This window comes from Schistocerca nitens, chromosome 1 (assembly GCF_023898315.1).
Source record: "Schistocerca nitens isolate TAMUIC-IGC-003100 chromosome 1, iqSchNite1.1, whole genome shotgun sequence".
Lineage (NCBI taxonomy): Eukaryota > Metazoa > Arthropoda > Insecta > Orthoptera > Acrididae > Schistocerca > Schistocerca nitens.
Window position 1 is genome coordinate 1,176,985,118 of NC_064614.1, and position 22,826 is coordinate 1,177,007,943.

The 22,826-nt window shown below is 40.6% G+C and overlaps 1 protein-coding gene across 1 annotated transcript in view; it reads left to right on the top strand.

Moving 5' to 3' along the window:
• LOC126200303 (protein HID1) overlaps positions 1 to 22,826 on the top strand; it is an 87,241-nt gene that overhangs the window by 57,532 nt on the left and 6,883 nt on the right. Inside the window, exons 13-16 of the mRNA XM_049936697.1 lie at positions 2,228 to 2,433; positions 13,778 to 13,894; positions 22,322 to 22,494; positions 22,585 to 22,743. Coding sequence (XP_049792654.1) covers positions 2,228 to 2,433; positions 13,778 to 13,894; positions 22,322 to 22,494; positions 22,585 to 22,743 — 655 coding nt within the window. The remainder of the gene's footprint in view (positions 1 to 2,227; positions 2,434 to 13,777; positions 13,895 to 22,321; positions 22,495 to 22,584; positions 22,744 to 22,826) is intronic.

Consider the following 22,826-nt stretch of genomic DNA (forward strand, 5'->3'; position numbering starts at 1 on the left):
CCCGAGAGTAGACAACATTCCATTAGAACTACTGACAGCCTTGAGAGAGCCAGTCATGACAAAACCTTTCCATTTGGTGAGCAAGATGTATGAGACAGGCGAAATACCCACAGACTTCAAGAAGAATATAATAATTCCAATACCAAAGAAAGCAGGTGTTGACAGATGTGAAAATTACCGAACTATCAGTTTAATAAGTCACAGCTGCAAAATACTAACACGAATTCTTTACAGACGAATGGAAAAACTGGTAGAAGCGGACCTCGGGGAAGATCAGTTTGGATTCCGTAGAAATGTTGGAACACGTGAGGCAATACTAACCTTACGACTTATCTTAGAAGAAGGATTAAGAAAAGGCAAACCTACGTTTCTAGCATTTGTAGACGTAGAGAAAGCTTTTGACAATGTTAACTGGAATACTCTCTTTCAAATTCTGAAGGTGGCAGGGGTAAAATACGGGGAGTGAAAGGCTATTTACAATTTGTACAGAAACCAGATGACAGTTATAAGAGTCGAGGGGCATGAAAGGGAAGCAGTGGTTGGGAAGGGAGTGAGACAGGCTTGTAGCCTCTCCCCTATGTTATTCAATCTGTATATTGAGCAAGCAGTAAACGAAACAAAAGAAAAATTTGGAGTAGGTATTAAAATTCGTGGAGAAGAAATAAAAACTTTGAGGTTCGCCGATGACATTGTAATTCTGTCAGAGACAGCAAAGGACTTGGAAGAGCAGTTGAACAGAATGGACAGTGTCTTGAAAGGAGGATATAAGATGGACATCAACAAAAGCAAAACGAGGATTATGGAATGTATTCAAATTAAATCGGGTGATGTTGAGGGAATTAGATTACTAAATGAGACACTTAAAGTAGTAAAGGAGTTTTGCTATTTAGGGAGTAAAATAACTGATGATGGTCGAAGTAGAGAGGATATAAAATGTAAACTGGCAATGGCAAGGAAAGCGTTTCTGAAGAAGAGAAATTTGTTAACATCGAGTATAGATTTAAGTGTCAGGAAGTCGTTTCTGAAAGTATTTGTATGGAGTGTAACCATGTGTGGAAGTGAAACATAGACGATAAATAGTTTGGACAAGAAGAGAATAGAAGCTTTCAAAATGTGGTGCTACAGAAGAATGCTGAAGATTAGATGGGTAGATCACATAACTAATGAGGAGATATTGAATAGAATTGGGGAGAAGAGGAGTTTGTGGCACAACTTGACAAAAAGAAGGGACCAGTTGGTAGGACATGTTTTGAGGCATCAAGGGATCACAAATTTAGCATTGGAAGGCAGCATGCAGGGCAAAAATCGTAGAGGGAGACCAAGAGACTAAGCAGATTCAGAAGGATGTAGGTTGCAGTAAGTACTGGGAGATGAAGAAGCTTGCACAGGATAGAATAGCATGGAGAGCTGCATCAAACCACTCTCATGACTGAAGACCACAACAACAACATGCAAAAAGATAACTATTTCAAACTAGCTCTGATAAATAGCTCATGTGGATACAACTCATTAAGAAACAGTGTTTATTAAGTAATTTCACATTTCAAGGCAAAATTCTCACCTCTTTCTCATTTATCTCAAAATGCAAATTTTTCCGGTCCCTGTGCACTCCTAATACTGATAATGTATATTCAGCTTCACAAACCCAGAGAGCAATTCATAAAACAATGCCCAATGTGTGTTTCAGACCTTTCAGTTACTGAGATACACATATTATTAAATGTAACTATGGTGCCTCATTAGTTTAAATGTTCTTGATTAGACACAGTCAGTGATATGACAATTTTGCAGAGCTGACAGGAAACTACTAACAAAAAATGCATGCATTCATTATTTTCAGGAACTTTGTTATTGGTAGTCACGGAGGAAACAGGTGATGAAATATCTTTAATTTATCCAGAGATGTTTAAAGTGAAAATGTTTGGTGCAGCTTCATGTGTGTGTATCTCTAATGAACATTATTTTAATCTCTCTGTCTCTCTCTCTCACTCACTCACTCACTCACTCACTCAGAGAGAGAGAGAGAGAGAGAGAGAGAGAGAGAGAGAGAGAGAGAGAGACCCAGGGGGGGGGGGGGCGGGACTGGATTGAACCCACTGTCTCATTGAACTTGCCATACTGCTCCTCAGCTTCTACATGATCTGTGCTTATTTAAATCAGAGGCATACATCAGGAATGTTGGTTGACCAAATATTTTAACTGTCTAACCACTTTGTCTCTCACCTAGGTATTGATAAAATGACTGAGAAGGAATCCGCTCACCCATCGGTACAACAACTGTGTGACTTAAGTGCTGCAGCAGCTGTTAATGGAATTATGCCAAATGAGCCTCTGCAGACCGCAGGGTCCCAGCCAGCTAGCCAGCAGGGAGGCACTACTGATAGTGTGAGACAGGTAGATGGTGAGGAGCAGCCACCACGACCAAAAAGTGTGGTTAGTTTGTTCTCATTTCACTTGATTTATTACTTAATACTTAGAAGATGCATGGATTAATACCAGATATGTAGTTTACTGTTTATAGCATTGTTTATTGAATTGAAAGCTTTTGTCAGGTGTAAAAATATGCCTGCAATCTACATCCTGTGGTCCAACAGACAGTAGGCTTCATGCAAGAACTGTGTAATTGCTGCATTCATGTCTAGCTCTTTTCTAAAATGATCCTGAGAATCTGCTAGCAGTTTGTATTTTGAGAAAAAGGCACTAATGTGGGACATGGTAGTACTTTCAAATATCTTACTTAAGGTGGGAATTTAATGATATTCATCTATACTAAATAAAAGAAAGTATTTTTTCTAATAATATCTGTACTGTGTCTTCCATTACAGTTTGTGGATATAAAGGAACATTACATACACAATTACAGTTTGTACATTCAACATAACATTGCATGAACTCTACCTGACAGCAACAAATGACAGTTTCTCAGATTCTGACAGATCACAAGACTCTTTCTTGCATTTTGCGACATCATTTTCATTATCATGGCATGGTTTTTATTCAGTAGCACTCTCCACCTTGCAAGTCAGGACACCGTAGCATGGAATAACTCCCAAGCCATCAGGTACCACAGTGCATAGTAAACTGCTATTGTCGTCCCACCTTGAAGATGCACAGTGTCTGTGCACACCAGTTTACATGCATAAGCAATAACAAAGGCTTCCAAACAGCTTACAGTTGTAAGCTACTTGACTAACAAAAATACTTTCAACTGTCGTGATCATCATTCTTCGGTTAGGTTGACATTACATAAAACATTGCTTTACCAAAGTGATGTGTTGCACCACACTACATAATTTTATATTAATTGCAACATTTTTGTTGGTTATAGTATAATCTATTCTACTAGAGCATATGTCATTTACTCTTTTCTATTGAAATTTGCATCTATGTTGAAGTCGCCAAATGTGGAAAGGTGCTTAGGGCCAGCCCAATCAACTACACTATTATATCTATCCTTGGAGCACATAAAATCAGCATTTGGTGGACTATATACCTCAGTCACTTATGCTTTACTAACTTAAAGTCATTACTGTGGAACAGAACACCCGGCATTTCAATTGACCTTTTTTGTGCATTGTTAAAGACAGGAAGTTTTTTAAGTGCTGTATGTTAACTTATACAAATCGCCATATCGCCACCTTTATGGCATTGCCTGCAATTACTTGCTATTAATTTGCCTTCTAAATTATTTTACTTAAATTTAGTCCATGTTCAGTTAGTAATAATACCTGTGGCAAGTGTTCCTGTATGAATATTTGCAATATGTCAATTTATCCTTTCATGTTGATTTATCACTTTGAGTCAACATTTATTTAAGTTACATTTTTGCAATAAGCTGTTGAACGAACCAGGACTTTTGGACCATTTTACAATGATTGGTTACTTCACAGCCTGGCTTTATACTAAGTGCACAGTATTCAGTCATATCTGAACTATTTTTTGTTTCAAAAATTTTGTTGACAGGGAACCAGAAACTTTATTAAATTTGTGCAACTTCCTTTTATATAAAGTAAATGATTGAATACGTAATTGCATGTAAGATTTACAAAATAACAAATAAGTTACGAGATAATTTTAGTTACTTACATCAAAAAAATGGCCCACATATTGTCCTATATGTTTTGATATTCAATTTGGAAAAGTTTACTTACTTTCGTATATAGTTTCAATGAATTAACAGTACAATGGTTCATGGTATGGGTTTAGTGGTTCATGGTGTGGGTTCCTGTTGTCATGTTCTAGTTCATGAACCATGGGCAACATATGAGTGGCCAAGTAAGTGGTCCTGACAGTCAGGATACCAGTTACTTTGGAATAAGGCTGGGCATCTCGGACATATTCTGAGTCGTGGTAACCTTTGTGCTCAGGCGGCAAAGACTACCAAATCCACTGGTTAGTCCCTCAACTGTTAGGGGTAAAACTCAATGGGACCCGCGGCAAGTAAGGCTAGCAACCTGCTTCCCTGGTACTTTAAATATGATGCTGGCAACGATCAGAGCAAAATGCCTCGGACCTTTGGAGGTGACGGAGTCCCACCTCTAATTGACAAACCAGGGGCTCCTAAGATACGACTCGGCAAACAAATGGTAACGAGATGGGGAGCAATTAATATCAATGGAGGCTACTCTGGGAAGAAGGTAGAGCTGGCAGAGGCTGCAAGTAAGATGGGGTTGGACGTTTTAGCTGTTAGTGACATTTGGGTAAGGGGTGAGAAAGAAGAGGAAGTGGGAGAATACAAGGTCTACCTGTGAGGAGTCAAAGCAGGAATAGCACAATGGGGTGTAGGGTTTTACATCAGGAAAGAAATGGAACCCAGTGTAGTTGCAATAAGGTATGTAAACGAACGACTGATGTGGATAGATTTGACAGTGTCTGGCAAGAAAATTAGGATTATGTCAGTATATTCCCATTGTGAAGGGACAGATCAAGATAAGATGGGTAGTTTTTATTACACACTCAGTGATGTAGTTGTTAGAGTAAAGGACAAGGACAGTGTTCTGCTCGTGGGTGATTTTAATGCCAGGATTGTAAATTGAACAGAAGGGTATGAAAAGGTTATGGGTAAATTTGGAGAGGATATGGAGGCCAAAAGGAATGGGAAACAACTCTTGGATTTCTGTGCCAGTATGGGCTTAGTAATCACAAATTCCTTTTTTAAATATAAGAACATTCACCGGTATACTTGGAAAGGCACGGGAACCAGATCTGTCATTGACTATATAACAACAAATCAGGAATTCAGGAAGGCTGTGAGGGACACACGTGTATTCAGGGGATTCTTTGATGACACTGATCACTATTTAATCTGCAGTGAAATTGGTACTGTGAGGCCAAAAGTGCAGGAGGTCAGGTCCATATGTAGGAGGATAAGAGTGGAGAAACTTCAGGATAAGGAAATCAGGCACAAGTACATAACAGTGATCTCAGAAAGGCACTAGTTAGTTGAATGTAGTCAATTACAGTCACTGGAAAAGGAATGGACAAGGTACAGGGACACAGTTCTAGAACTGGCTAAAGAATGTCTTGGAACATTAGTGTGTAGAGGTAGGATGAAGCAAACAGCTTGGTGGAATGACACAGTCAAGGCAGCCTGTAAAAGGAAAAAGAAAGCATATCAAAAATGGCTACAGACTAGAACTCAGGTAGACAGAGAAAGAAAGTTATGTTGAAGAAAGAAACAAAGCCAAACAGATAATGGCAGCATCCAAGAAGAAATCTTGGGAAGACTTTGGAAACAGGTTGGAGACTCTGGGTCAAGCTGCTGGAAAACCATTCTGGAGTGTAATTAGCAGTCTTCGAAAGGGAGGTAAGAAGGAAATGACAAGTATTTTGGACAGGCCAGGAAAACTGCTGGTGAATCCTGTTGATGTCTTGGGCAGATGGAGGGAATATTTTGAAGAGCTACTCAATGTAGGTGAAAATATGATCAGTAATGTTTCAGATTTCGATGTACAATGGGATAGGAATGATGATGGAAATAGGATCACATTTGAGGAAGTGGAGAAAATGGTCAATAGATTGCAGTGCAATAAAGCGGCTGGGGTGGATGAAATTAAGTCGGAACTCATCAAATACAGTGGAATGTCAGGTCTTAAATGGCTACACAGGATAATTGAAATGGCGTGGAAGTTGGGACAGGTTCCATCAGACTGGACGAAAGCAGTAATCACACCAATCTTTAAACATGGAAACAGAAAAGATTGTACCAACTACAGAGGTATCTCTTTAATCAGCGATGTGGATAAAATCTTCTCAGGCATTGTTGAGAGGAAAGTGTGAGTATTAGTTGAGGACAAATTGGATGAAAATCAGTGTGGGTTTAGGCCCCTTAGAGGTTGTCAGGGCCAGATCTTTAGCTTACGGCAAATAATGGAGAAGTGTTACGAGTGGAACAGGGAATTGTATCTATGCTTTATAGATCTAGGAAAGGCATGTGACCGGGTTCCTAGGAGGAAGTTATTGTCTGTTCTACGAGATTATGGAATAGGAGGCAAACTTTTGCAAGCAATTAAAGGTCTTTACATAGATAGTCGGCAGCAGTTAGAGTTGACGGTAAAATTGAGTTCATGGTTCAGAGTAGTTTCAGGGGTAAGACAAGGCTGCAACCTGTCTCCACTGTTGTTCATATTATTTGTGGATCATATGTTGAAAATGATAGACTGGCTGGGTGAGATTAAGATATGTGAACACAAAATAAGCAGTCTCGCATATGTGGATGACTTAGTTGTGATGGCAGATTCGATTGAAAGTTGAAAAGTAATATTTCAGAGCTAGATCAGAAATGTAAGGACTATGGTATGAAGATTAGCATCTCCAAAGCAAAAGTAATGTCAATGGGAAAGAGATATAAACGGATTGAGTGCCAAATAGGAGGAACAAAGTTAGAACAGGTGGACGGTTTCAAGTACTTAGGATGCATATTCTCACAGGATGGCAACATAGTGAAAGAACTGGAAGCGAGGTGCAGCAAAGCTAATGCAGTGAGCGCTCAGCTACGATCTACTCTCTTCTGCAAGAAGGAAGTTGGTACCAACACTAAGTTATCTGTGCACCGTTCAATTTTTCGACCAACTTTGTTGTATGGGAGCGAAAGCTGGATGGATTCAGGTTACCTTATCAATAAGGTTGAGTTTACGGATATGAAAGTAGCTAGGATGATTGCAGGTACAATGGGAACAATGGCAGGAGGGCGTCCACAATGAGGAAATCAAAGAAAAACTGGGAATGAACTCTACAGATGTAGCAGTCAGGGCGAACAGGCTTAGATGGTGGGGTCATGTTACACGCATGGGAGAAGCAAGCTTACCCAAGAGACTCATGGGTTCAGCAGTAGAGGGTAGGAGGAGTCGGGGTAGACCAAAGAGAAGGTACCTGGATTCGGTTAAGAATGATTTTGAAGTAATAGAAGAGGCACCAATGTTAGCCCTGAACAGGGGATCATGAAGGAATTTTATAAGGGGGACTATGCTCCAGACTGAATGCAGAAGGCATAATCAGTCTTAAATGATGATGATGATGATATAGTACAACAATTTAAATTACATTTAATTAATTATAAACAAGTTACTTTGAATAAAATATTATTAACAGTATTTTGGTTCAGTTCCAAGTAGAGCTATCATTTTAAATGATAATAATGTATAAACATTGTAGCTTTCAGAAATAAGGGAGAGGTAAATAAATTCCAGAAAGTTAAAAATTTAAGCTAAAATTACCTCTTCAGAGAATGCTGACATGAGGAAGAAATTTCATAGAGGGATGGGAAGGTAGTCCCATTTCAAAATGATGTATGTAACATGCAACTGATTAAATTTATGCATGACACCTTTTATAATAACTGGCATTTATGATGAGTTTGCCATCTTAAACGAGCATATTTATTTTTTTAATTGGCTGACTGTGCACTTTTTTATGCTGTTTCTGAACTATCCCAAACGCAGAATGGTTCAGTTGTTATTGCTGTTTCTGTTGGGGCTCTCTTCTAAACTCGGTGATGTGCGCACTAGTTAGACTTTTAGTAATGAACATAGTTTCATGTCAGTACACACACAATGTAACCATCTTCCTCCTCCTTGCATTTTTCTGTCTTCTTTTCTGCCCTGCTCTGCCTCTTCCACATCCCTCCATTTTGACTATATAGACTTCAACAACAGTTTCAGTCACAATTGCTTTCCCTTTAGTGAAGCAATGATTGCTGAATATAGCTGGATAATCAATCCAACATGAGACAGCAGGTATACTATCAATGTTGGTAGACAATTCACCTTTCACTTTACTTATATATCAGTTCTTTTTCAGATGTTGTCAGTTGAATCCTCTATAGCAACAATAAAGCAGAGACTGTTTTAGTGAGATAATATACACTGTTGGAATAATTTTGTTGAAATCAACCCGTGAACGCCTCCCCCCATCCCCCACCCTCTCTGGGCCTCACAGTTCTTTCGTGAGTTTGTGCGTGGCACACATGAGGCCTCGATCTGTTGCAGCCCATTCTTCCTTACTGGGCTATATTTCTTTCCCCATGCCCCTCCCCCTCCCACACCCACACCCCCCCATCCTCACTCCTTCCCCTCTGCCCCGTTGTTCCCCTCATTCGGTGTTGTTACTTATGTCGACCTGCCTATCCATCTGATATCCTGCATTTCTTGCCCCTTCCTTCCCCTCTTCCTTCGCTGTTTTAGCCCCCCTCTGCTCTGCTAGGTCACCAGCACATGGAGCCAGTCGGTGTGATGGGGCTGTTATGTACCCATATGGCTAAGCCCCATAGCAACACAAGGATCACACTTCTGATGCCTGAGTTGTTGCCTCCCCATGTATGCTTAGGAATGGTTGCTTGTTGTTCTGGAACATCAGAACTCCTGCTGATAATGGCCATGTGCCAGAAGCCCCTTGCTGTGGCTAGGTGGTGTCTTTTTTGTATGATACTTTTTTTGGAGGGGGGGGGGGGGAGAGAGATCATCAGTCTTCTGACTGATTTGGTTTGGCCCATCACGAATTCCTCTCCTGCGCCAGTCTCTTCATCTCAGAGTAGTACTTGCAATCTGTGTCATGAATTACTTGCTGGATGTATTCCAATCTCTGTCTTCCTCTACAATTGTCCTATCATCTTGTCCCTTCTCCTTATCATTGTTTTCCATACACCACTTTTCAAATTCTTCAATTCTCTTCTGTTCCAGTTTTCACACAGTCCATGTTTCACTACCATACAATGCTGTATTTATTCCAGATATACATTCTCAGAAATTTCTTCCTCAAATTAAGCCCTGTGTTTGATACTAGTAGACTTCTCTTGGCCAGGAATGACCTTTTTTCCATTCCCAGTCTGCTCTTGAAGTCCTCCTTGCTCTGTCCGTCATTGGTTATTTTACTGCCAAGGTGGCAGAATTCCTTAACTTCATCTACTTCATGACCATCAATCCTGATGTTAAGTTTCTCACTGTTCTCATTTCTGCTACTTCTAATTACTTTTGTCTGTCTTTGATTTTCTCTCAATCCATGTTCTGTAGTCATCAGATTGTTCATTCCATCTGCAGATCATGTAATTCTTCTTCACTTTCACTCAGGATAGCAATGTCATCAGTGAATCGTATCATTGATATCCTGTCACCTTGAATTTTAATTCCACTCTTGAACTATTCATTTATTTCCATCATTGCTTCTTCAATGTACAGACTGAACATTGGGGGAGGGGGGGGGGGGGGCGAAGACTACATCCCTGTCTTTTTTAATCCGAGCACTTCGTTCTTGATTATCCACTCTTATTATTCCCTCTTGGCTCCTGTACATATTGTGTATTGTCCATCTCTCCCTATAGCTTACCCCTATTTTTCTCAGAATTTTGAACATCTTACATTGTCAAACACTTTTTCCAGGTTGACAAATCGTATGAACGTGTCTTGATTTTTCTTTAGTCTTGCTTCTGTTATCAAACGCGATGTTAGAGTTGCCTCTCTGGTGCCTTTTCTAAAGCCAAGCTGATCATCATCTAGGACATCCTAAATTTTCTTTTCCATTCTTCTGTATATTATTCTTGTCAGCAACTTGGATGCATGAGCTGTTAAGCTGATTGTGTGATAATTCTCGCACTTGTCAGCTCTTGCAGTCTTCGGAATTGTGTGGATGATATTTTTACAGAAGTAGATGGTATGTTGCCAGACTATAGATTCTGCACACCAACGTGAATAGTTATTGTGTTGCCACTTTTCCCCAATGATTATATAAATTCTGATGGAATTTTATCTATCCATTCTACCTTATTTGGTTGTTAGTCCTCCACCACTCTTTTAAATTCTGATTCTAATACTGGATGCCCTATATCTTCTAAATTGACTCCTGCTTCTTCTTCTATCACATCAGACAAATTTTCCCCCTCATAGAGGCCCTCAGTGTATTCTTTCCACCTACCCACTCTCTTCTCTTCATTTAACAGTGGAATTCTCATTGCACTCTTAATGTTACCACCCTTGTTTTTAATATCACAAAAGGTTGTTTTGACTTTCCTGTATGCTGAGTCTGTCCTTCCGACAATCATTTCTTTTTTGATTTCTTCACATTTTTCAGGTAATTATTTCATCTTAGCTTCCTTGCACTTCCTATTTATTTTATTCCTCAGCGACTTGTATTCCTGTAGTCTTGAGATTTCCAGAACATTTTTGTGTTTCCTCCTTTCATCAATCAGTTGTAGTATTTCTTCTGTTACTCATGGTTTCTTCACTGGTACCTTCTTTGTATCTGTTTTCCTTTCCAATATCTGTTATGGCCCTTTTTATGATACATAGCAAGCTCCAAAAAACTGGTCATTCTTCTACAGTTATCTCTTTGGTTAGTAATGGGGATCGTCGAAAGCTGCTTCTTATGACCCTGCGGCTTTCCCTTCCCTACACCCTTGGAGAAGGGCCAGGCTCACCTGCTTGAGGAGAAACACTTTCCTCGCTATCTTGTCTAGACTAGGGAGGATGGGGACACAATCTCTGCCAAAAGGCTGTTATTTTTAGTGGAAAATATCAAAGACAAGTTTGGTGAAGTGGTCTCTCAGTAAGATGTGTTGGGTTCACTGTTGATTGAAACTACTTGTGCCACCCAGTCTGCAGCCATTCGTGCTTGGGATCATCTTGGCGACATTCCGGTGTCCGTTACTCATCTGCAGTCTTTGAATATGGTTCAGGAGGTCATTTCTCATAGTAATCTCATCCTTCAAACTGATGAGAAACTCCAGGCTAAACTGGAACAGTTGGGCATTGGTTTTGTTCGGCATTTTCATAAATGTCATAAGGACAGTCGCACTGATACTGGCACCATTATTCTGGCTTTTGAGAGAGATACCCTCTCAGAGATACCCTCTCAAGGTTATATGTTATCGGTGTAACGTGAAGTTGTATGTCCTCCCATTTATGAGGTGTTTTCGGTGCCTGCATCTCAGGCATAGGTCTTACAGCTGTACAGTGGACCATCTATGTGGTGAATGTGGACACCAACTCCATGAGGGAGCTGCTGTGTTCTGCCACTCATGTGTACTGTCATGACTATCACTCTCCTCACACACCAGGCTGCCCAGCTTATAAGAAGGAAAGAAGATCCAGGAGTATAACTTTCATCATAATTTATCTTACACTGAGGTTCATCAGAAATATGACCAACTTCACTCTGTGTTGATGAGTTCCACCATTGCATCTGTTATTGTTATGTCCTTTCCCCTCCTCCCTCTTTCTCACTCCAATCCTGGCCCCCTCTTCTTTCCCTCTCCCCTGCAGATTCTTTGGTGCCTGCCAGTGATGGGGCTCAATCCTGGGACCCGTCCCCATCGTCTCTCAGGCTGGAGGCCTGCTACCACAACTCAGCTACGGGACACACAGTCGTTGTGCCACTAGGTAGCCCACCCTCTTGCAGTTCTGGATCGTGCAGAAGCCTGCTGTACCCTGCTCTCCTTAACCTCTGAAAGAGAAGAAAAAGAAAGAACATAAGTACCAGGACATTGCCCCCCCCTCCTTTCCCGGTGCCCCCAGAGGTGCCATCTCCTTCATTGGAAACTGAGTCTGACTCTTATTTATGGATGTCATCCCGTCCTCATTGATGATACATGGTGACCCGGTGGTGTGATTGGCTCCATCCCATTCACTTCCTGTTTGGGTGTTTGCTCCATGCATATTGACTGGAACTTTAATGGATACTACTGTCGCCTCCCATAGTTGCAATCCCTTATTGTCTTTTACTTGACAGGTTGTGCCATTCTCTAGGAATCTCATTTTACTGCTACTCACTCACCGACCCCTTCATAGATTCTGTGCTTTGTCAGAACCGGCTTGGCCTTTTAAAGGTTCTGGTTTTGTTTGCAGCTTGGGATGCGAGGACTTTGTTAGTTCCGGGACTCAATTTCATACTACATTGAAAGCAGTTGCTGTCCAGGTCCAGTTGGACTCACTTGTGGCTTTACATTAAATCCCTTTTTGCTCAGTCATGGGCTGGCCCTTGGAAGGCTACCCCACCTGTCCAACAAAACTTAGCACAATCAAGGAGGCTCCCACCACATGGTGTTCTTCTTCTGCCTCTCCCAGTGTGAATCTGCCATCCTCTGTCATCTTCATATCGGCCATACTAGGTTGACCCATGGTTTCTTACACTGCATTGAACCACCCACTAAATATGCCCTCCCTCCTTCCTTGTCCCAAGTGTTAGCAAACACCCCTCACATGGTTATGTCTGTCCTTGGTTTTTTTTTTTTTTTTTTCAGGAATCAGTCCCTCAGTTAATGTTGACCTTGTCTCCACAGTGACCAGGTTCTCCCTCCCCTTTTTTCCTTATGTTTTGCCTGTTTTTTTGTGTCATTTCGTTTCCCCCTTTTCTTGTGTCTTCTTCCCTTGGTGTTGTCCCCATTGTGTCATGATCATCATGTCTTGGGATCTGAAGGTGTTGGTGGCAGTGCTTGTGCCCCAACATGCGAAGCATTTCTGGTGCTGCCCTGCACTCTCAACCCCCCCTCCCACCCCACCCTTCTGATCTTTCCTCTTTCTGCTGCCCAGACATTCCTTTTACCCCTTAGTTTGCTCATTTTCACTTCCCCTTGGCTGGACCATGCTGTTTGTATTGTTTCTCCCTTGGTTTCTGCCTCCTTAAATAATGGGAATGATGAGTTTGCTATTTGTTCCCCTCCTACCCCTCCCTCCCTCCCCCCCCTTCCAACCAACCAACCAACCAGCCAACAAACAGTGAACCATTAATGCCAGTAGAGTAACACCCATCTGTCCACATTTATTACACATGAACCACTGATCACATATACCTAATCTATCTAAACAATTGCCGTACTCCCCAAGATTTATATTGTTATGCACAGTGTTATGTACATATAATTTTTATACAGCTTCAGAGCAGTACTGATGCCTAATGTGGCTCCTGTGTAGAGTAGCCATTTGCTTGATAGCCATCTCATTGTAATGCTGTCATGACGACTGGGATATCAAGTAAAACATGACATGCAATCCAGCAAGACCATTGTAGTCTTCAAATAAAACTGGCTAACACAATAAACCAAAGCAAAGCTGAATTACTTACACATTGGGAATAAGATAGAATGATTGCACAATGTGGTGGTTGTGGTGGTGGTGGTGGTGGTGGTGGTGGTGGTGGTATTTCCGAGGCTGCCGTGCTTGTTGCTATGTAAAGTTTTTCCCATGCTGAACTGAGGGAGAGGTGTAACCAGATTATTTTATATGCATTGTACTTGATACTTTGCTGAATGATGTGGACTACTTTTGTGGCACTAATATTAATTCATTTTCAGCCAGCAACACCCAGTTCTCCCACAGCTTCAGTGCATTCTGCAACTATGTCGCACTCCATGCGTAAAGTATCAGATTCATCAGTGTCAAATGTGAGTTTACAGAGGTCTGCCTCACAGGTAAGTACCGACAGTTAGTGAGATTTTGTCTTGTGTAATATACACTGTACTGTTACTACTTGTGCATTGAGAAACAAAACAGTGGTTTAGTTATGTTCTTATTAATGTTTTGGTCAGACAAAGTAAATTAGTGGCTCCAATGGCGTTATGACAAGACACCTGTTTATTCATATGCACCACAAAATAATTATCTTTTTAATGCTTCATTTTACATATTTTGCCTTGATATTTGCAAGGACGTAGTGAGGAAAGGAATTTTATTCAGTAGGTTATCATACAGCAGATTTATCCGTGCATGGAAGAACCATTTATACCATTTCAAGAAATGGAAAATCCTGGATGGAATAATGACAGTATAATGAAAATGATAGATTGATACTCACTATATAGAGGAGATGTTGAGTTGCAGACAGGCACAACAGAAAGACTGTTAAACATGTGAGCTTTCAGCCAAAAGGCCTTCTCCAGAAGTAGGCAACACACACACACACACATACATGACCACTTTCTCTGGCCACTGTGGCTGGACTGCGAGCAACTGCGTGTGATGGGAGAAGTAATCTGGGTGGAGGGGTAAGGAGGAGGCTAGGGTAGGGAGGGACAGGGATAGCAGGGTAGGGGAGGAGGACAGTAAAATTCTTCTTGCTACTGTTGAACACAATGCCCAACTGATTCCAAACCCACAACCTTCTTCCCGGCGACTATGATCAACTATATCCTCTCCCACAATTACTCCTCCTTCGAAAGCATCACCTACAAACAAATCCTTGATAGCAGTGGGCACTTGCATGGCACCCTCCTATACCAACATATTCATCTAGAGGAATCCTTCCTAACCACTCATCCCGGGTTTGATTCCCGGCGGGGTCAGGGATTTTCTCTGCCTCGTGATGACTGGGTGTTGTGTGCTGTCCTTAGGTTAGTTAGGTTTAAGTAGTTCTAAGTTCTAGGGGACTGATGACCATAGATGTTAAGTCCCATAGTGCTCAAAGCCATTTGAACCTAACCACTCAGAATCTCTAACCCCTTATGTTGTTCAGATTCATTGAGGGTGAGAACACACTATCCACTTTTCTTGCAAAACTTCCGACACTTTCTTGCCCATTCACTTCACCTGCCTTTGCAGAATTCCACTGGCCACTGAACTTGTGCAATATTATCATCCATCCTTACTCTTTCCTCATGGCTCATATCCCTGTAATAGACGTAGATGCAAAATCTGTTGCATACATCCTCCTACCACCACCTGCTCCATTACAGTCACAAGCATCGTCTACACATCAATGGCAGGGATAGTTGTGAAAGCACTTATGTGATCTACGAACTAAGCTGCAACTACTGTGCTGCGTTCTACATGGGCATGACAACCAACAAGCTGTCTGTCTGCGTGAATGTCCACCGACAAGAAACAGGACCACCTGGTTGCTGAGCATGCTGCCTGACATCGCATTCTTCACTTCAATTCAAACAATTGAAAATCTGGAATGCAGTAACAGTGTGGAGTGGATAGATTGCTATTCACCACATAGAAGAGATATTCAGTGGCAGGTGGGCACATTTAAAAGTAGAGTGTTGGAAAATACCATCTTTTTGGACAAAGTCCTTCATCACATGAGAGACAAATGCACACACATTTACACATGCACAACTCACACCCACACAGCCGCTGTTGTCTCCAGGCCCTGAGGTGCGACAGTCCCAAGAGGTGAAAGTGGCTAGCTGTGCATTAGATTTGTACATGTATGCATACATTTTTAATCTGACGGGAAGGTAAATCTTTATCACATAATTTGTTGCAAAGTGAAAGCTGTAACTAATCAATGATTTTGGGTCCTGGACCAGCACACATTTATAATCTATTGGGCACACACACATCAGTATACTTGGCTGTGGAGATAAGTTTCATAGTGGGAATAGAACAACTGAGGTGGTCTTCCATACATTGATAACAATGCATACTTAACCATGCATGACCTGAAATATACTGTACAGAGAGAGGTGAAAGGTGTTTGGAGAAGTCCCGGCAGTGTGGCTGGGTGAATTCGTCTAAGATCACTGATATTTTGATAGGCAAACCCACTGCAGTTTTAAGGAATGAACTGCAGCCTAACCTGCTGGTACTCCACAATATAAATCTAAAGTGGGTGGGGTACAATTTAGCCCCCCACATTTCCATTACAGTATGAAATTAATGATTTGTTGATGCTTCAGGGTGTTTGCAGTAAGCCAATGCCATATTTTAGTCAAGTTGTACCATAAATGTCTCTTTTTTCCATATTTGATTCAGTACCTTCTCATTAGTTATTCGATTTACTCATCTAATTTTCAGTATCCTTCCATAGCATAACAATGCAAAAGCTTCTATTCTTCCCTTGCATGAACTGCTTTCAGTCCTATACGAGGTACACTCCAGACAGAAATTGATATTCATTTTCGACAAATTTCTCATTTTCAGAAAAGCTGTTCTTGTATTACCAGCAAACGTTTTCTGTCCTACTTAAGCCATCGTCTGGCAAAAATCAAACAATGGAAAATCCAGAATGGAATGTAACAATATTATGAAAAGGAAAGTTACTACTACTCACCATACAGCGGAGACGCTGAGTCACAGATAGGCACAACAAAAAGACTGTCACAATATAAGCTTTTGGCCAACAAGACCTTTCTCAAAAATAGATCTCTCTCTCTCTCTCTCTCTCTCTCTCTCTCTCTCTCTCACACACACACACACACATGCACACGCACATGCACACACACACACACGGAAACACAACTCGCACACACTGGAAGCATGGCTTCAGCTGCCAGAGGATGCAGTCTTTTGTGTGTGTGTGTGTGTGTGTGTGTGTGTGTGTGTGTGTGTGTGTGTGTGTTCGTTGTGCCTATATGCGACTCAGCATCTCCACTATATGGTGAGTAGCAACTTTCCTTTTCATAATATTGTTATATTTCAGCCATCGTCTGCTATTTTGCTGCCCAAATAGCAGAACTCATCTACTATTTGTAATCTCTCATTTCCTAATGTAATTCGCCATTATTCTTGTTTTAGTTTTATTAATATTCATCTTATAACATTTTCTCAAGGCACTATCCCTTCTGTTCTGCTGCTTCTCCAAGTCTTTTGCTGTCTGTGACAGAATTACAATGTTGTCAGAAAACTGCACAATTTGTGTTTCTTCTTTCTAAACTTTAATTCCATTTCTAAATCTCTCTTTGGTTCCTTTGCTTCTTGCTCAATGTGCAATTTGAATAACATGGAGGATAGGCTACAACTTCAGCTTTGCTTTTGTGGCCTTCAGCTATTACAACTGCAGCATGGTTTCTGTACAAAACTTTGTGCTCCCTCTATTTTAACCCCTGCTACCTTCAGAATTTCAGAGAATCCATCTACATTGTCAAAACCTTTCAGTATGTATGAGTGCTGTAAATGTTCAATTGTCTTTCTTCATACTGTCTTCTAAGGTAAGGCAACAGATCAGTATGGCCTCATGTGTTCCTACATTTCTCCAGTACCGACACTGTTCTTCCCCTATGTCAGCTTCTACTAGTTGTTCCACTGTTACATGACTTAATTCATGTCTGTGTTTTGCAGACATGACATATTGAACTGATAGTTCAGTACTAGTCACACCTGTTAGCACCTGTCTTCTTTGGAATAGTAATTACGACAGTATTCTTGAGGTCTGAGGTGTTTCGTCTGTCTGATATATCTTGAATACAAAGTGAATTAGTTTTGTCATGGCTGGCTTTCCCAAGTAAGGATCTCAATTATTCTGATGGCATGTCATCTACTCTGGGGACCTTCTTTAAATTTCATAGCTCTGTCAAGTTGTTCTTGCAGTATCATCTCTCTCAAACTCATCTTCATTTTCTCCCTCTTCTCTTTCTAGAATATTGTCTTTAAGTTTGTTTCTGTTATAAGACCCCCTATTTAATCCTTCCACCTTTCAGCCTTCCCTTCTTTGCTAAGCACAGTCTCCTCATCTGAGCTCCTGAAATTCATACACCTGCTTCCCTTTCCTCCAAAGGTCTCTTTAATCTTTCTGTAGATGGTACCTCGGTATACTGCTTCTACAGCCATGCACTTGTCTGCCAGTCATTCCTGCTTAGCCATGTTGAACTTTCTGCCACTCTCATTTTTTAGACTTATGTATTCCATTTTGCCTATTTTATTTGATGTATTTTTGTATTTTTGCCTTTCATCTAGTAGATTCAATACCCCATGTGTTATCCAAAGGTTTCTGCTGGGTCCTGTCTTTTTGCCTATTTGATCCACTGCTGCCTTTACTATTTTGTCTCTCTAGGACACTTACTTGTCTTGTACTGTGTTGCTTACATCTGTTTCAGGCAATCATTGCCTAACGTATTAGAACTGCTTTGTAGTTTAAAATCTGGTTTTTAATATCTGTGTTACAATTATGCAGTTTGTTCAAAACCTTGTGGTGTCTCAAGTCTCTTCCACTTGTCTGACCCTCTTTCACGATTTTTAATCAAAGTATTATCAATGATTAAATTGTGCTCAGTGCTAAATTTTACCAGGCAGTTCTCCCCCTTCATTCCTCTCCTCCAATCCATGTTCTTGTACCATTTTTCTTCTTGTCCTTTTCCTCCTCCTGAATTACAGTCCCACATCACAGATAAATTTTTACCTCCCAAATCATGAGAACATGCTGAAAAGTAATGCCTCCAAATTATTTATGTGAGAATTCTTAAATCTTTTTAAGTAAAATCAGTTTTATTTATATTCTACATTTTTATTCTTTGTGTCTACATATTTATTCCTCAGCATAGTCACCCTGGCGACGAACACACTTCTCCCAATGAGAGACTAGTTTGTTGGGACTGTCACTGTAGAATATTTAAGTTTGTGGGTAGAGCCAAATGTCATAGTGCTAGTGTGTGGTTTGTTATTGTCATGCTGAATGAGAGGGTGCTCCATATGTGAATGAACTCTTCTGAGGTCAGAAACTCGATGGTGGCATGCTGTTTCTCCACACACCGACATAGTTAATTTACACTTCACCATGTTGCACGATAAAATTTCAAGCCCTCTGGCTGTAAGAGGACTGTAACTGTGTATACATAGAGAATAAAGATTTAAAATGTTAATAACATTTGTTTAAGCTTTGAGGTTTCACATAAAAAAATTGAAGGCATTATTTTCAGAGGACACATATATTTTCATTTTATTTATTTATTTCAGACTATGATATGAAAACTGTCCCTCTTCCAGTGTTGGCTCCTGTCACTCTAACTTCCCCTACTAGTTTTTTGGTAGAAATATCATGGAAAACTGATTTCAATTTAGACACCAATGGACTAAAAATGCTACTTCTGAGTGTTCAATGATCACGTATCTCAAGAGGTTATATACTTTCAATATACCAATTAATCATTTAACTCGAGCAGGAACTTGCCCAACTAGAATAAAAAATTGATGTGTTCGGGACTATATTTCTATCAAAACTAGAAGTCTCCAACACACCAATGTTTATCACTGGTACTGTATGGCTAAATAAATCTGAAACTAGTGATTCATGGCTTAGGTGTCACAAACTTCCTTAAGATCAGACAAGCTTCCAAAATTGCAACACATTCCCAGTCAGTGTCAATAACTAACAAATATTACCATTTCTGCAATCCAGAGAGAGTATAAGAACAAAAATTTCAACCTCATTAAACAACCAGAGAAGTATGCATTTTTAGCCATCTTGCTAACAGCAGCTTTGGCTGCTTTTGCTGATGGCTATCGCAGCTCTTCCTAGTGGCCAGTTTCTTGGCTTTTGTTGATAACAGCCATCAATGGATTGTCCGCCTTGCTGTGTCTCTTTCATCATCTTTGGCTCCAATTCCCTTTTCTCTTATGTATATATAACACAAAACACTTCATAGTTAAAACCTTATCATTAAGAAAATGTAAATTAAGCCTTTCCTGGTGGACAGTACTTGTTATTGTGCCATAATATTGTACTTGGGGCTATCATAATTCCTGGGAACAGGAGCACTCCACTTACTCTGGAGTGGGTAGGATTTTGGGTAGACAGCCCTCATGTCAGGGCATGATGAAATGTAGTTAAAGCCCTGGTGAAGGTTGTGGTTGAGCTATTCAAGGGCAGAGTAATACAGGCTGATCAGAGGGAGTGCTGGTCAGTGGCCGGTTAACAGGTTTACTGGTATCAAATGAGTAGACACCACAGAAGATCTGTGTATGGGTGAGCTGAATAGAATATTGGCTGTCACCAAAGGCTGTGGTAAGATTATCGGTATATTTCGACAACTCCTAGTTGTCACTGCAGATTTGGCATCCACAGGTGGTGAGGCTGTTAAGGAAGAGACTTCCTGACATGGAAAAAGTGACAACTGTCAAAGTGGAGGTACCGTTTGAGGTTGGTGCACTTGATATGAACAGAGGTATTTACGGAGCCATCTGAGAGTGGAAATGACATATAGGAAGGTTGTTTGTTAAATTGGAAGGACCAGGTGAAGTTGATTTGGGAGTAGGTGTTGATGTTTTGAGGGAAAGATGTTGATTGGATAGGAAGAATTCCCGCAGATGGTCCATAAATAAGTTGGCATAAAATGGTGCCAAGTGACTGCCCAACGCACTACCATATTTTTATTTTATTTTATTTATTTATTTTTTTTTAATATAGATTTGGCCTTCAGAAGTTAAATAATTCTGGGTCAGTATGTGGTTGGCTAGGAGTATTAGGAAAGAGGTGGTGAGTTTGGCATCAGGACGACATTGGCAAAGGTAGTGTTGCATGGGCACAAGTTCATTGGCATGGGGGAAGTTGGTGTACATGGACGTTGCATTTGCACTGACCATCGAAGAGTCTGGAGATAAAAAGACAGGAACTTTGGAGAGTGGTGAAGGAAATGAGCAGTGCCTTGAATGTAGGATGGGAGGTTATAGACAATACTAAGGCCTTGAAAAGATGCTTGTATGTTGAGGTGTTGGAAAGTTGCCAGAGATCGTCAGCAACATAGTCACTATGATTCATGATCACTTTGGTAGAGCCTTTGTCAGCAGGAAAGATGATAACGAATGGACTGGTTTTCAGGTTAGAGGTAGCTGTGTGTTCCATAGGAGTGTTGTTGAACTCTCTGGGGAGGAATTCAGGAAAGGGAGGTGAGGCCAGGATGGAAGTGAGGAATTCCTGAAAGATTACCAGGGTATGACTGTGTGGAAGAGGAGGTTCCCAGTTGGAGGAAGGTTTGAACTGTTTTAAGCAAGGTTCTATGTGGGGTTCTAGTTAGCTGCTGTCAGTGGGGTGTATGGTGAAGAAATGTTTGCACTGCAGAGAATGAGTAAAGGAAGGAAGGTGTTCAGTGTGGTTGAACTTAGGTTTGGGGCTAAAGGTGAGGTTTTTCAAAAATGCTGAGACTTCTGCAGGGCCCAGAGCTTTGGCAGAAACGTTGACAACAGTGTTACAGGATGGGTACTCAAGAGTAGTGCATTTTATGAAGGGTGGAGGAAGTTTTTGGGAATGTAAAGTGTGGAGTAAGTCAGTGAAGCATGGTAGGGGGGAGCTGTGAGGGATTGACTGGGAGGTGGGATTGGGGGGGGGGGGCAGAACAGAGTGGAAGGCTTTTTATTGGCTGTAAGTACTCTCATGTGGGCATAAGAGAGCAGTAGCTGGGACTGCTTCCTCAGACAGTGCTTGGGGTGCCGTTCCAACTGTTGAAGTTCGAGGGTTCCTGTTGTAGTGAAGCCATTCAGGTAGTTGTGGTTACAGAGTAAAAGGATTTTGCAAAAGTAGTAGATGCTGTCAAGTATGATTATGAAGTAGCAGATGGGTGAGAGTGAGGGACTGATGTAATTGGAAAAGAAAACGATTGTTGCAGTGGGATGGGTGATAACCTGAGATGCCAATTTTAATGTCAAGCTGGTTGGTTGGGATACCATGTGCCAGACAAGATTTCGGAAAGAGGATGTGTGATTGGAATTTTGCAATGAGAAATGAGACTCTTCAGAACTGTCAAAGGTGAAATGAGCAGGAATTCATGGTTGGAGTCACTTAAAAAGATAGATTGAAGATAAGAAGTTGAAAACTTATGGTCCAAGTGTTACAGCGGAAATAATAATTTATTAGATATTTAATATTTTATTCCCCTGTATTACCTTTCTAATTAGTTTACCAATGCTTCAATCTTTTTGTTATGTTTATTTCTCATTCATGTTATGTCTTTTATTACAACATTGCACAAATTTCCACTGTCATTAAATATCCAGAAGAAAAAATTCTAATTTTTTTCACTGAATGTAATGCACCCTCTACTTGTTATTGTACCTCTTCCTGCCACATCATTTTTAATTTTTGTTTTGCTTTCATGGTTATCATTTGTTATTTTATGCCTTTTGAATATTTGTTTGTTTTGTTTGTTTTAATTTATGTTGCTGACACATTATTTGCATGAACTTAGCGACAAAGCATCCGGCTGACAGAAGCACACTCTCTTGTCCAGGGGAGTGTTGGAGGTCAGTGGATACCCACAGCTGAGTGGGTAAATTCTTGGAAGTGTAAACTTCCTTTGCAAACAATAATGAGGCTGCTTCAAGTCTTGGTACCTCAGGTTGAGAAGATATGTATTGACAAGTAAGTCACAGTATATCACTTTATAGTTGAGCAATCACACAAATTTTATCTATTGCACTGGTCTGAGGCTATTGTTTGTATATTTTGTAGGGGACTGACAGATGAAAGTGAGATCCTAAAATTTCTGCAGCATGGCACACTGGTAGGCCTACTTCCAGTTCCACATCCAATTCTTATTCGAAAATATCAAGCAAACACTGGAACTACTACATGGTTTCGTACTTATATGTGGGGTGTTATTTATCTACGGTTAGTATGTTAGATTAATCTATGCTTTGAATTCTCTCATTAAAATAATATACTGAAAGGAATAGTACTAGAATTTATCTTTT